Genomic DNA, 13,669 nt, shown 5'->3' on the forward strand with positions numbered 1-13,669 from the left:
CTGTGGTCCAGCCTTTGTGGGAGCAAACTGCTGCCACATTTCAGCCGCTAGACAGGGGGAGAGTGTTTGATTGCACTGGCTCCCCTCCTTGGAGCGCTCGTGAAGGGCCAGTTTACAGAGGTGTGGTTTGGTACGAGGCAGGGTTTATTCCCTGTCTTTTCTCAGCCAGCTCCCGGAGGGCACTGGGTGCCCAGGGAAGGAGCTGTGAGGGCAGGTCCCCTATCCCCAGGTGGGGTGGCAGCAGGACACAGCCAAGGGCACACCTGACAAGAGGCTGCATGTGTCCTTCAGCCCTTGGACTTGCCCAGTGTCCTGGCCATGCTGGCTGCTTTCACACGCTACCTCACACTGCTGTCCCCAACCCTCACTCTGGCCGGGGGGCACCAGTCTCTGCCAGGGGAAAGAGATGGTGTTTTGTTCCCCGGCTCGCTCCTGCCCAGCGGCTGATCGTGCACACACAGGGCCCTTTCAGCATGGGGAGAGGAGGGTGATGGCATCTGGGAACGCAGGGAACAAAGGGCCCCATTGATGCTGGCTGCAGCCCCATGGATTTCTGTGAGCCTGGGGCAAGGCCGGGGTGCAGGCACAGCTGGGCACTGAGCTGGGGCAGCAACAATGCATGAGCTAAACCTCCTCTGGCTGGGCTGCTTGGGAAGCCTTGCTGACTGCCTGGACGGGGCTGAAGCCAGGGGAGAGAGAGGAGGAGCACTGGGATTTGGGCTAGAGTCCCATTTAGGAAGAGCAGCGAGGGTCCTGCCATGGGTAGGTAACAGCCTGCCAGCTCTCGGCCCACCCTGCTGCTCGTGGGCACCTAGCTGTGCCTGAAATCTGCCTCTCGGGCAGATCTGCTGCACATGGAAGCAGTGTCAGGGTTTGAGTGTGGGGCTGGGAGCATCCCTCCATGGCCTTGCTCCCCAGAGGCTCCTGAGCACAGCTCCTGGGGGGAATTTCCAAGAGAAGCAACATCTGAATCGATAATTCCTGAGAGCTGCTGTGGACACGTGCATATAAGGGCAGCGTTCGTCTGATCAGGGGCAGAAAGACACCAGCTGATACACACCAGCACTGTGCAAGCTGTTAACAACCCTGGGGCAAATGGCACGTAGCCACCCACCGAGCGCGTGGACAGGCCACGTAGAGCCCTGCGACAGTCAAGTCCACCCTCGTGCCTAAACAGGACCGTCCTACTTCACACAGGGCTCTCTGCAGGTGAGAGAATCAGGCATCCTGCGTGGCTCTGGTCGTGCTCGTACCTCACGCGTTGCCTGAGGTGAGCCAGCGAGCTTTGCTCCAGCCGTGCCGATTAGCTTTGCTGTGGTCGCGCTGTAGGTGCTACGTTAGGAGACGTGGCAGAGGCTGGCACTGCGTAGGCCGAGTGTTAAAGGGCAGCAGCACATCACCAAGCACGAGCAAGCGGCTCCTGCGAGACCCCAGCTTTCCGCTGGGTGGCTGGAGGAGAAATAGAGGTTTTAAGGGCTCCCCAGCTGGGAACAGAGATTTTGAAGTCAGGGCTGAGAAACCTCATGGCTGGGGTGGGAAGGAGGAGTGGGCAGAATCCTGCAGGGGCTGCTGGCCCACACACTGGGCTGGTGAGTGCTGCCCCTCTGTGACCTTCTCTGCAGCCTCCCTTTCCCTGCTTTTTTTTGGCCAGGTGGGGTGGGAAAACCAGCACAACAAAAGGACAGACAGACGTATATCTTGTTCAGAATGTTCTTAATTTTAATTTATTTTCTTTAATTTTTATAAAATACATCTTGTAAGATAAGTCTCTAAAAACTTGCTCCTTTTTATTGCTTGTTAACAAGTTGAAATTCTAGATCAGAAATGAAGGAAACACTTTCAGTTGATTAACTCTCTTTTTGCGTGTGTGTGTGTGTGTGTACACGTGTGCGTGTGTGTGTGTGTGTTTGGGGTCTGGGGACAAGGGTGGGAAGGAGGATCTGGTTATTTTTTGTTAAATGAATACCAAAAAGACCCCAGCAAACCCCCAAGAGAGATAGCGTTGATGTGAATTTCAAGATCTTGACTGGTTTCTCCTCACCCTGCTGTCCCTCCTGGCATCTCCCCCCTCCCCAGCCCGTGTGCGTTGGTAGCCTGGCCAACCTGTTTCAGCACTGCTGGCGGCAAGGATCCTTCAAATGCTCTGCTCAGCAGATCTGCTCCTTTATCCTTGCCCCTGCTGAAACTGGCGCTTAAAAAAATATAATAATAATACAGACAAAAAAAAATCCATGCAAGATGGAGCTACAGTCTGCCACTGAAAGTAGTTTCTCCAATAAATAAACACAAAGATTAGCATTAAGGAGAGTGAGGGAAGAGCAAAACAAAATACCAGTTGGCGAGGAGGACTGGAAACAGCATTTTGGTGGGTCTGGCTGGACCCATGCTACCCAGCCAAAGGGCTTTCCTCCACCTGCCGTGGAGAGTGATCATGGGGGAGAGGTCGTCTCCACCAAACCCCTTGCCCCACTGCCCCCTTCCACAGGAAAAGACTGAACTGGCACCAGAAAAGATCTTGTTTGCAGAGACGGGCCGTGTTTCCGCGCCATGCCCCCCAAACCGCCGCCTTTCCTCCCCTCCTCAAATCCTTTGTGGGTTTTGGCTGGAAGCGAGATGCTGCCAGTCCCTCCCGCCCTGGCAGACACAAGACAGTTGTCCTGACTTGCAGGAAACGCGGGGAGAAAAGTGAGGGGAAGAGGGGGACAGAACAAAGGAAAGTTACGTTGGACACGGGTGAGAAACAGATGAAGCTCTCCGATGCCGCGGAGGTTAGCGAAGCGGACGTCACCCCGGAGAAGAGCACCATTGCGAAGGGACGGGAGCGTGCGGCGAGCGTGGCGCTGGCAGGGCAGGGCGGGGGAAGCCGTGCAGTCCGGAGGGGCATCCCCTGCCTATGGAGGGACAGCTCTGGCTTTACGCTCCCGGGGCGCGGCGCAGAGATGTCCCAAATCGGTCAAACCTATCTGCTGCCTCTCTGCTGCCTGAAGGGTAAAGCCAAGAGTTGCCCTTGTCTGCAGAGACACCAAACTCCTTTAGGCTTTAATAGGGGCAGCTGGGTTAGGGCTTTATCAGCATTGGGGTCAGCACTCTCTTCTCCGCAACGGGAAGATCCTTGCCCTGAACTCCCTTTGCCTTGGCTGCAGCAGGCAATTTGGGGTAAATTAATCTTTCTTTGCTAAGGGAAAAAAAAAATCCTTCTCTTATTCTCCATCCATGGGTGGTGACAGCAGACAGCTCCAGGAGAGTCTCTAGCAATGGTACCAGGACGGGGCCAACTTCCTTTTCTCTCTAGGTAGCCTCTTGCTACTCATGGAACAACCTACATGGATTTCCTTCCCCCAGGAGTGTGAAGGCCTTTGCTCATCCCTAAGCAACATCAGGACACTGGAGTAAGTCCCTCCTCTTCTCTGGCTGGTTTTGATGGGCTTGGCCCTAGAGCGAACCGGTTATGGATGAGCAGAGAGAGAAAAGTGCATGAAGAGGTGTCCATTGGTGGGAAGCTCTCCTTCCTGGTCACGCTCAGCATGATGGATGCGAGGGAGGAAGAGGAGGGGAGTCAGCAGCAAAGGCAGAGTTAACGCAGGAGACCTGGTGTCAGGTGGCTGCAGTGTTAAAGCCTCAGGGTTAGAGAAAAGAAGGGCTTTTGGTCTGTCTGGGCTCCACCGGGCGGGCTAGAACTTGGTGCCTCGGCCCATCAGCTTGAGGACGGCAAAGTTGTAGGTGGCGGCGATCATGAAGGTGAGCTGTGGGTGGGAAGAGAGTGAGCGAGGGGGGAGGAGGAGACATGAAGCTCCTGGGAGCAAGGAGGGCACACAGGGTGGGACTCCTCGCTGGGGTGCACGCCAGGTGGCATTCCCCAGCCCAGCACCCCAACAGGGCAGTTGCCCCACGGAGCCCTGTGGCCCCGCTGTGCCGGTGGGACACCGTGGTGTCTCATGGCTGGTGTGAACAAGAGGAGAGGCAGGGAAGGGCAGGGGACTTGGCACACGGGCAGCAGGGCCTCTCCCCGGTAGTCTCCTAAAGCCTCTCCAGACCCCCTCCAGCAGACACCTCTACCTTCTTAGGGCCTGAATTCACTGTCTGCATTTATGTGCCAGAAAATGACACAAGCACAGGCTCTGTCACGTCCGTGCCCACCACCTCCATTGCCCTCTGCCCCCAAATCCTCGCCGGGTGGAGGAGAACGGCTGGGCGGGGGGAACACCAACTCACCAGTGAGACCAGCGTGGCAGCTGCCCCCACGAAGGCTGCAATGAAGAGGTGGAAAGTCATCTGGAACTGCAAGGGAAGAGCGGGGTGAGCTCCCGGGGTCCTGCACGCTGGCTGGGGAGGCCAGCGCCGAGGCCGCCCGCTGAGGGGAGCGCACGTGGGGTGAGGGACGGGGGGGTGCTCACCTCGCTGGTCTTGCAGATGGAGAGCAGGTTGGAGCCGCACACCTTGCCAGGGAAAGCGTTCCAGGGCAGGACGCCTGGTGAGACACGGAGAGCCGGGTGAGCCGGGCACGGCGGCCAGCCAGCTGCCTGGATCAACCTCCCACAGCCACGTGTGTCACACACCCCCCAGCGTTTCAGGGCTTCTTCAGCACCTGCCCCCGCTTCATCCCAGACTTTTCCGCCTGGGCCCGCTCCTCCATCCCCTCTCCTCCACCCTGAGCCCTGGCAGCAAACCCAGCACTCACCGTACATCCTGGCATCCGCACACAGGGTGCCGATGCTGGCCGTGGTCTTGCTGGGGTTGGCAATGGACTGGCAGGTGGTCCAAGTGTTAAAGTAGATGTAGACTGGCACCGCGGAGCAGGCGAAAACCAGGAGCCAGATGATGGTCAGGACATAGGTAATGCCCACAAACTGCAAGGGGCAGGACAAGCCGGGGCAGAGCCGTGGTTACTGAGCAGCCAGGGACACGGACAGGAGAGCACGAGGGTCCCCAGGCAGGAGAGGGCGTGGGTCAGGCAGGGGACTGAGCTGCTGCCTGCATCCAGCTCCGCACTGCCTGCCAAACCCGGCGCATCCCCAAGCAGCCAGTACGGAGCAGCAGCCTGAGCCAGACGGCCCTGCAGCTCATAGCCAGGGCTAGCATCAGCCCCAGGCTCGTGGCCTGCGTGGGGGTGACTGGTGGTGGCAGCAGGATGGCTGCCACGTCCCATGTGGGGGGGAGAGCCGCGGCCACGGCCAAGCACTGTTTGGCCTCTGCGGGAGGGCAGCTGCAAAACCCACCTTGGCGTGCAAACGCGGCTCTCCTGCCCTCCCTCCGCGGTGCCACCCCGAGCGGCCCCCCCCGAAGGAACCGCAGCCATCCCCCTCTGCTCCTCCAGGCCATGGGCTCCCCTTGCCAGCACTCTGTCAAGGTCCCCAAGCACAGCGGAGAGGACAACCCCGGGGGCACCGGGTGCCAGGGAGCCTTGGGCTGCTGGGACCACAGGGATGCTCGTGGCTCTCCCCGCTGATGCTTAAACATGAAGCGGTTTTGTTAAATTGTGCTGCTTTGGTCCCCGGGGGCCACGGCAGGCCTGGGGGAGGGCGGCTGAGCTGCGCTTCCCTTTGGGATACCCCAAAACCCGGACCCGGACGGCCGCAGTCTCCTGCCCTTCGGCCACGCCGAGCGTGGCGAACCCGCTGCGGGCGCGCGAAGGGGTGCCAAACCCCGGTTAAGATCACCTTGTCAGGATGTCCTAGCCACTTTCCCAAACACTGACACACCCGCTGCAACGAGTGAGCTCGCTGGGGGCCTCGCGCTCCCCTCCCTTTCGGGCCCCCGGTTACCGTTGCGCTGAGGCCCTTGCCGCAGATGGTGGTCTTGTAGTCCCCGAAGATTTGCCGGACGGCGCCGGTGGTGTAGAAGCCTTCGGCCAGCAGCAGGGCTCCGTAGAGGAAGAAGAAGGAGGCTGTGCCATAGATGACATACTGAAAAGCGTGGATGCTGTGGGGGAGAGGAGTGGGCAGGGATGCTCAGGTGCCAGGGCAGTGCCAGGATGCTCAGCCCTGCATGTGGCGTGGCTGGGGCAGCCTGGCCACCATGACTTACCCTCCCCACGCCACCCCGGGGGACTGAAACAGAGGGTGAAGCCACGAGAGGAGTGAGCCGGGGCAAAGCTGTAGCAAGCAAGGCTGTGGGCCGTTGCTGACTCCCCCATGCCCCCCATACCTACCCAGTGCAGAGGTCCAGCGCTAGCCAGGGCACCTAGCGAGGGTCAGATAAAAACAGGCGTGAAACGGAAACAAGTGGCCACTGGACCCTGCCATGGAGCCACAGCACCGGCGCATGGCAAACACAGCCTGGGGTCTCCATGGTGCCTGGGTGACAGCATCGCCCCGGCCAGGCCAGCCGGACACCTCCTCCCGGCGCAGAGCAAGACGGAGACACGAGGGGCCCCTGCGTGAGGGCCACGCGCTGCAGCAGGGTACTTACACGTCCATGAGATACTCGTAGTCCTGGTAGTTTTTGGAGAAGTAGGTCTCAATGAGCTGCTCGGTGCCTGTGAGGGCTTCATGCCCACAGCCACAAAACAGCGCTACCCCGAAGAAGCACAAGCCAGTGGCAACCAGCGAAGCAAAGGGTGCCCCGATGAGACATCTGGCACAGCACTCGAGCAAACCTAGGGAAAAGAGAGGTGGGGTGGGACGGGACCGCGGGGCTGCGGAGCCCTCAGAGCCTGCAGCAGGCGAGCACAGCGGGAGGAGGGTGCCCGGCGGGAAGCAGGTTGAAGGAAAACCCAGAAATGATTCATTGCGGTGCTGGAGAGCCAAACCCAGCAGCTTCCCCGAGAGCTCTCTAAGCACCCACTCAGGATCGCACCCACGCCCGCCCAGGGACAGGGGGTGAGGGCGGTGTGGGGCACCGGGGCTGCGAGGCAGCCCCCAGGTGTGAGGTGGATGGGCAGCCGAGGCGAGCCAGCCGTGCTGACCCGTGCAAAATCGGATGGAAATACAAAGCGATGTAGCGTAACGCCAGCAGGACCTGGCAAACAAGCTGCGAACGGGCTCCCTGCGGCCAGCACAGCCCAGCTGCGAGCGACAGCGACGCCAGCTGCCCTGCCTTCTTTTGCCATCAGAGACGGAGGGGAACCCAGCACCTCCACAAACCCCAGCGGGGACCCAGCAATGTGGCCTTGGGGCAGTGCGGGAGGAGCCGACACCCCCCCCGCCCCGAGCACCCCGGGCTTCCCCTGGGTAGCACCCTGGGGTGCACCCGTCCCCTCTCCTGGCACCCCGCGGGCAGCTCGGGCTGCAGCAGCCCGGGTACGCGGGCAGATGTGCTTATGGAGAGGAGCCATGTTTGTTCCCCAAACAGCAGCGCTTGTGTAACAGATTTAATCCTCCAGGACAGATACTTGGCAAGAGAGCACATGTACCTGGGGCGGGGAGGGCAGGGAAGCAAGGGCACGTGACAGCGGCTGCTTGGATTGCCTAAACGCTGGATTTTTTTTCAGCAGTGGGGCCACAGGCACCTGCTCCTTCTGCATGTCAGGGCTGTAATGTGCAGGATCCTCAGCTCAGGTTCGCGATGGGCTGGGTTTGGAGGTGCTCAGCCAGCCACTCTCCTGCCTGGTTTGGGGGCAGGCAGCCAGGTGAGTTTGCACCCACTGGCATCTGGCTCCGGAGCATCAGTTTGGCTCCAGCTAAGCTGTGATAACCCGCTGCTGGCTGCACAACACCTCTGCTCCCCTTCCCCGAGGTGTGGGTTCCAGCACCCCACTGACCCGGGCACAGCGGCTGCCTGAGCACATCCCGTCTGCGCATTTTGTGCCTTGAATGCCAAAAAGTCACCCGTGGGAAGCGTTCCCACAGCTAGCCTCCCCCCATGGATCCCGCACTGCTTATCTCCTCCCTCAAAGCACAGAAAGCCGTGGGGCCCTGGGCAGCAGTGCCCTCCCCTCCCCGCTGGGAGCAAGGGCGCGCAGTGGCACCGAGGACAATGGGGGATTGTCCTGGCACTGCCACCCGGGCGGCTGCCCTGTGCCGTGAGCAAACAGGGAACAAAGGCAGCGCTATGGGAGAGCGCAGGGACCCCTTCCCCTGGTTTGCCTTGGATGTGGCAGGTCCAGGGGGGTCCTGCTCCTCCTGGCCAGCGCTGCTCCCCAAACCTCGCTGGGCCCCACGGGGGCGGCTCTGCGCACCCAGCAGTGTGCTGGGCCAAACACGCCTTTTTTTTTATTTTTATTTTTGGCCACCCGGGAAGTCGTGTGGCAGGTGCCCGTGGCTGGGGCATGGGGAATGGCTCCGTTCCTGGGGGTCTGTGGGTCCTGGGATGCGGCAGGCCCTGGCAAGCTCCCTGACACAGCTCCGGCCCCTGAGGCTTTGGGAAGCCACACTGGGAAAACCGAGGAAGGGGAAGGGAGGAGAGAAAGAGCCCTTGTGCCACACAATCCCAGGCCTTGTACCCGGGCTCAGCTGCTGCCGGATCCAAACAATACGCTGCAGGCAGGAGGAGGAGGAGGAGGAGGAGGCAGGGTGCCAGCAGTCCATGGCACCCCTGGGAACAAAGCACCCCTGCTGCCCTGGGGGGTATACTGGTAAGTACTAGCTCTGGTGTATCGACAGGGAAACTGAGGCACAAGGAGTGCCTCTGTTTTTCCAAGGCTGCCGGCATACAAGTGGCACGAGCTGTGACAGGTCTCAGCGTCCTGCCTGGACCTCCTTAGCTCCCACCAGCCCCAGGCAGGAACTCTCATCTCTCCAGCCAGTGCGGCGAGGGCTCGGGTGGGACTGGCTGTGGGGAAGGCATCTGTCCCCACAGACAGCGCATGAGCACATGGGGACAGAAAACCACTTTGGGGGAAATAAAACCCGCTGTCCTTGCTGTGCCAAGGCATCCTCCCCCGGCAGGTGGCCATTGCCAGCATGGCAGAGGCCACCAGGACCTGACTGGTTTTAGGGGCTCTGCTCTGGGACAGGGTCCCCAGAGCCACCAGTGACAGCTCTCCGGGTGTCTGCCACCCTCACCCCATACTCACCCATGGCGCTGGACTTGGTCAACTCCCCCGACCACCTGCTCGGCTGCGTTGGTGCTGTCTGCAGAAGCCCTCGCCAGGCGGTCCCTCGCCCTGTATTTCCCCCTCTGGGTGCCTGTCCCGCTCTCCAGCAAAGAAAAGGGCTCTCTGAGTGACAGCCACCCCCCTTAAAGGGACAGGACCCCGCCCCCCCCAGCCCCCCCAGCCGCACCCCTTGGCTGCCAGCTCCTGGGTGCCTGGTGGCTGCGTGGGCAGAGCCGCCCCACAGCCCCGCCTCAGGGCTTTTGGGGGAAAAGGCTTTTGCAAAAGAAAGAGCAGTTTGGGGGGCAGGGGTGTTCATGGGGTGTCCCCTTGTCGGTGGCTCTGGGGACACCCCCCGAGCCCGGCCAGGCTGTGACAGTGTGGGAGCCTGACCACATGGGACAGCAGTTACCTCCCTGACCCCCAGCACCTGCCAGCAGGGAACGGGGGTCCCCTGCCCCAGGGGACCTGCTTTTAGCCTTGGGGGGATCCAAATCGGGAGTTCTCCCCTTTTTGCTGGGAATCCTGCAGCCGCTTTCCCTGGCCTCTTGGTCCCCATGGGGGAACGGCGCTCAAGTGGGCACAGCCCCAGGTCCCCAGTGACAGATGTGGCTGCAGGGCTGCAGCAGACGGAGCCAGCTCCCTTGGGGGCTCCCATGGGTACCCCAGATCCCTCGGGTGCCCCACGTCCCATGGGTGCCCCCAGCTCCCCTGGGTGCTGCGGCTGCAGAGCCAGCACAGGGCCGGGGAAGCCTGCAGAGGGCAACCAGCCCCTTGCTGGCGGGCACGGGGTGGACAAAGCCCTGCTGTGTCCCTCAATGCCCCGCTTTGTGCCAGGCAGCGAGGTGGCAGGGCCTGGCTGTCCCTGGGGCTGGGGATGCTGGTGGGCTGGGGGGGTCTCTGGGCTACAGCAGGCCAGGAGCAGGGTGGGCCACCCCTGCCCCTTCCTCGCCCACCCAAAGAGCCACCCCTTGGCTTGCCCGCAGGTGTGCTGGGGAGAAACAAACACCTCTTGGGCAGCTGTGCAAATGCTGCCAGAGCTTCATGGTGGACACTTGCACCCCACATCGGTGGGACCCAGCTCTTGGCCCCCCAGCACCACTGCCTGGCTCAGTTTCCCACTGCAAGGCAGGGTGGCCGGGGGCTGCCCCGTGTCCCCAGCTGACTGTGGGATGGGAAGGGATGGGGAGGGACAACAGAGTGGGGAGACCCTCCGCCACCACTGTAGGTGGCATCCTTGGGCACCTCCCTTAACCCTCCAGGTGGCACCCAGGTGGCCTGGCAGTGATGTCAGCTGGCCACAGCCACCTTGTAATGGCCACGGGAAGGTGACAGCCTTGCAACATCCCTTTGGAAGTACCCCATGATCCTGATGGCCACTGGAAACCAGCAGGGCCCAGCTTGCAACCCACGGCAGTGCAGGGGGACCCCTGGCCACCAGGAGGAAAAAATATGACATCAAAAACCTCCATAAATATAACATATAAAATATAACAGAAAAAAAAAAAATATGACATTGGGGAAAAAAATAGAAGCCCTTTTTTTCTTTCCATATAAATTCCAGTCTTGCCAATTCTGCAATTTCTGAACACCCTGGTGGGAAGCAGCAGCTTTACCCCATAGGGGTGAAAGTGGGCAACTAAGAGCGACTGTGATTTCTGCTTAAAATTCTTTGTGACCGGGCAGTGTTTGCCAGCAAGCCATTCCCTCCTGGGATGGAAACTCCTCGGCGCTGCCACTGGCATCACTTGCTGGCAGCAGGGACCAGCCGATCTCCCAGCAGTGCTCCTGCCAGTGCTCCAGAGCGGCGCTGCAAAACAGGGAGATGGGAAAAGAGGGAAATCCTCTCCCTGGATTTCTAAGGCTTGAGGGAGAAGAAAGTGTGCAGGAAAGTGGCTGGGGTTGCCTTTCCTCCGCCAGCAGTGTGGGTACCCCGCACTGAGCAGCTGCACCTCAAACGCTGCCCCCAGGCTGGGGGGGGCAGAGCCCCACGGGGTACATGTGGCCACGGGGATGCTCAAAAGGCCTTCCTGCATCCTTCTCCCTTTGCATTTCAGTTGGAGCGGCTGTGAGAGCCTCTCCTGCAAATCCTCAGTGCATAACTGCACGCTTGGATCAATCCTGCAGCTCAGCCCCTTCCTGGATGAGGCCCTGAGGGCAGCGTGTGGCTGCAGGGAGCCTGCCAGCCCGCATAAAAGTTTCCTTTTTGGCTTGTCCCTGCCAGAGAAAATGCTGCTATTTCTCAGGCAGGAAAGGGAGATGCATCCCTGTTTGCCAGCCAGGAGAGGGCCATGACAGACTGGTAAAAATAAACGTGCTTATAAATCAATCTGCATCACCTTGCAATTTGTTCTGACCCTTGGACAGTGGCCAATTATGTCCAAAACCACCCCCCCCAGGGCAATTAAGGGCTTAGCTACCTGTGCTCATTAATAGAGTCCGGGACTGCCACGCTGCCCCGTGCGAGGCACGCCGAGGACTAGACATGGAGAGGCTTTCCTGCCCCAGCCACCCGCCACCTGCACTAAGACACTGGAACGGGCTGCACCAAAATGAAGTATTTGGAGGAAATCACACAGACACATCTCTAAATCCACACCCCACATGGTAAGGCCTCGCTGGGATGTTTGCATGTTTTTCTCTTCCATCCTCAGTGTTTCACAGCTGCGGCTCAGAGTCGGGCTTTCCCTGGGCCCTGGGGAAGGCAAGTTTGGGGCTGGGGGGACAAACAGGTGACACCAATGGCAAAGGGAGAGCCACAGAGGCGCCGCTGATCCGCACCGCTCCACCGCATTAGCGCAAAGAAGCGAGGTGGGAAAGCAAGCAGGAACATATGGGGTAGAGGACCAAAGCATCTTCCCTGTCCCTGTCCCCATAAGCAGCCGCTTCACCCATAATCACCGCAGACAGCCTGTCACACCCGCTCCCATCATGCTGATGGCACAGGACAGGCTCCTGCTTGCCCTGGCCCCCATCGGGCACGCTGGGCACATGGGCAGCCCTCCCCGGGGTGAGCCAGCCCGCAGCAGGGAGACCAGTCGCAGCGGGGACCAGCTGGGAGAAGAAGGTTTCCTGCTCGCTCCCGGCTGCTGCAGCCCCACAGTTTCAGGGAGGATTTTTTCTCCTCCTTAATTGATTTCTTTACTTACGTCCCCGCAGGCTCGTTTTCTGCGCTGCCCTGGGCATGGGGCCGGGTTTTCAAAGATGTACGGTGGCCAAAATCACACGCTTCAGTGGGTGCTGACCCTACAAAACACAGAAAGCCCCTCTGCTCTGCACCCCCAAAATGCAGGCTCAGCCCCAGTATCCCCAAGAGGAGCCAGCAGCAGCGTGTGCAGCACCTTTATCCATTATACACGGGGCGGTGGGAGACATCCCAGTGCATCTTGTCACAGCTGAGAGCCTTCCTTGCTGCTATTTTTAGGCAGCCACTTCCCTGGCCAGGCTGAATTTCTCATAATCTGCTGCCGATTTTAACTGTCCCTCTTCACCCACCTCTCTGCTTTGGTTCACCCATCAGTGGGGTAAAAACACCCCGGCCTGGGAGCCCGAGCCACGTCCTGCGATCGAGTGCCCCAGGGCAGCTCTGTGGCCAGGGCGAGCCAGGTGGCTTCCTGCAGCAGCCAGGGATGCCCAGGGATTTTCCTGCGGTGCAAAATCTCCTGCTCTCCCCGGCAGCCCCATCCACGCAGAGAGGAGATGCGGGGACTGCGGGAAGGTCACAGTGGCACCGGCAGCATCTGCCCAGCTGCCTCCTCCCGGCGGTGCCAAGGACGCCAGCCGGAGCCAGCCCCGCTCGCCACTGCCCAGGCCTGGCTGCGCTCGCTGTCCTATTTGTATTCCTGGGTTGCTGCAAGGCCACAAAATGTGCTAATAAAAATTAAATTTAAAAAAAAAAAAAAATCTGGCTGAGGCTGTCAGAGGACAGGAGGGCACGCTGAAGGACAGACAGACAGGCCAGTGTTGGAGGGTGACAGAGGAAGGGCGGGGGCTGTTTGGGAGAGGAGCGGGCTAAAATCCTCAGCGGGCTCCGCGGTTACCAGTCTTGGGCGTGGGGGTCGGCAGCAGTGGGACCCCGCACCCCCAGCCCCCCAGGAACGCTCAAGGCTCTCAGGACAGTAAGGAGGGCTGCAGGCAGCATGACAAAGCCCTGCCAGGTAGCCCGGGGGCAGAGCCCTCCTCCCTGGCACCAGCACTCACCTGCCTGCATCAGCTGCCGGCTCCATCTGGGAGCCCAGCAGCAGCCACAGAGGTGTGGGGCGGCTGAGACCGCGCTGGGGCTGCCTTCACCTCCCCACCTAGTCGCCCTTTAGAGAAGATGAGCAAAAGCCCACACCTCCTTTTTGGTGTGCCTGGCTGTTCTCTCCTGCAGGAGCTCGATTCTTTAAAAATACCAAGTTTTAAAATTCGGAAGGTCTTCTCGTCCAGCCCGTCACCATGCCTGGGCTCACTGGTGTAGGAGGAGCCGCGAGGGCCACCAGCCCCCCAGCCGTACCTGGGGCAGCGTGTCTGACATCCTGGGGGTGATGCCTGCAGGAGCCCCGCTGCCACCCCGCTCTCCCCACATCTTTTGCAGGCTGGGAAGCCCGGGGTGGTGGGGCCACACGGCGCAGGGGTGTGGGCACGGCTGCCCACACCTCGGGGGGTGGAATCAGGGGCGCAGGCAGCTGCTGACAGCACAACCCGGGGCCCAGCTGA

General features: G+C 60.5%; 1 protein-coding gene across 2 annotated transcripts; it reads right to left on the reverse strand.

The window, feature by feature from the left end:
* Positions 1-1,696: 1,696 nt before the first annotated feature.
* PLP1 (proteolipid protein 1) lies at positions 1,697-9,084 on the reverse strand. Of its 2 annotated transcripts, none has more exons than XM_074883153.1 (7): positions 8,954-9,084; positions 6,409-6,595; positions 5,763-5,919; positions 4,679-4,847; positions 4,395-4,468; positions 4,213-4,278; positions 1,697-3,743 (listed from the first exon to the last, which is right to left on the reverse strand). In XM_074883153.1, the coding sequence occupies exons 1-7, from the start codon at positions 8,955-8,957 to the stop codon at positions 3,672-3,674; spliced, it is 729 nt and encodes a 242-aa protein (XP_074739254.1). In that variant the 5' UTR covers positions 8,958-9,084; the 3' UTR covers positions 1,697-3,671. The 2 variants fall into 2 exon arrangements, with proteins under 2 accessions (XP_074739254.1, XP_074739253.1); XM_074883152.1 differs by having other exon boundaries at positions 5,658-5,919.
* Positions 9,085-13,669: the final 4,585 nt, after the last annotated feature.

Source organism: Strix uralensis, chromosome 13 (genome assembly GCF_047716275.1).
Source record: "Strix uralensis isolate ZFMK-TIS-50842 chromosome 13, bStrUra1, whole genome shotgun sequence".
Classification (NCBI taxonomy): Eukaryota; Metazoa; Chordata; class Aves; order Strigiformes; family Strigidae; genus Strix; species Strix uralensis.

Bases quoted from the DNA above. Each gene is read 5' to 3' on its own strand.
- PLP1 (XM_074883152.1), bottom strand. The intron at 5,920-6,408 runs GTAAGTACCCTG...TCTCCCCCACAG, and splicing joins TACGAGTATCTCATGGACGT to CATCCACGCTTTTCAGTATG. The intron at 4,469-4,678 runs GTGAGTGCTGGG...GTGTCTCACCAG, and splicing joins TGCGGATGCCAGGATGTACG to GCGTCCTGCCCTGGAACGCT.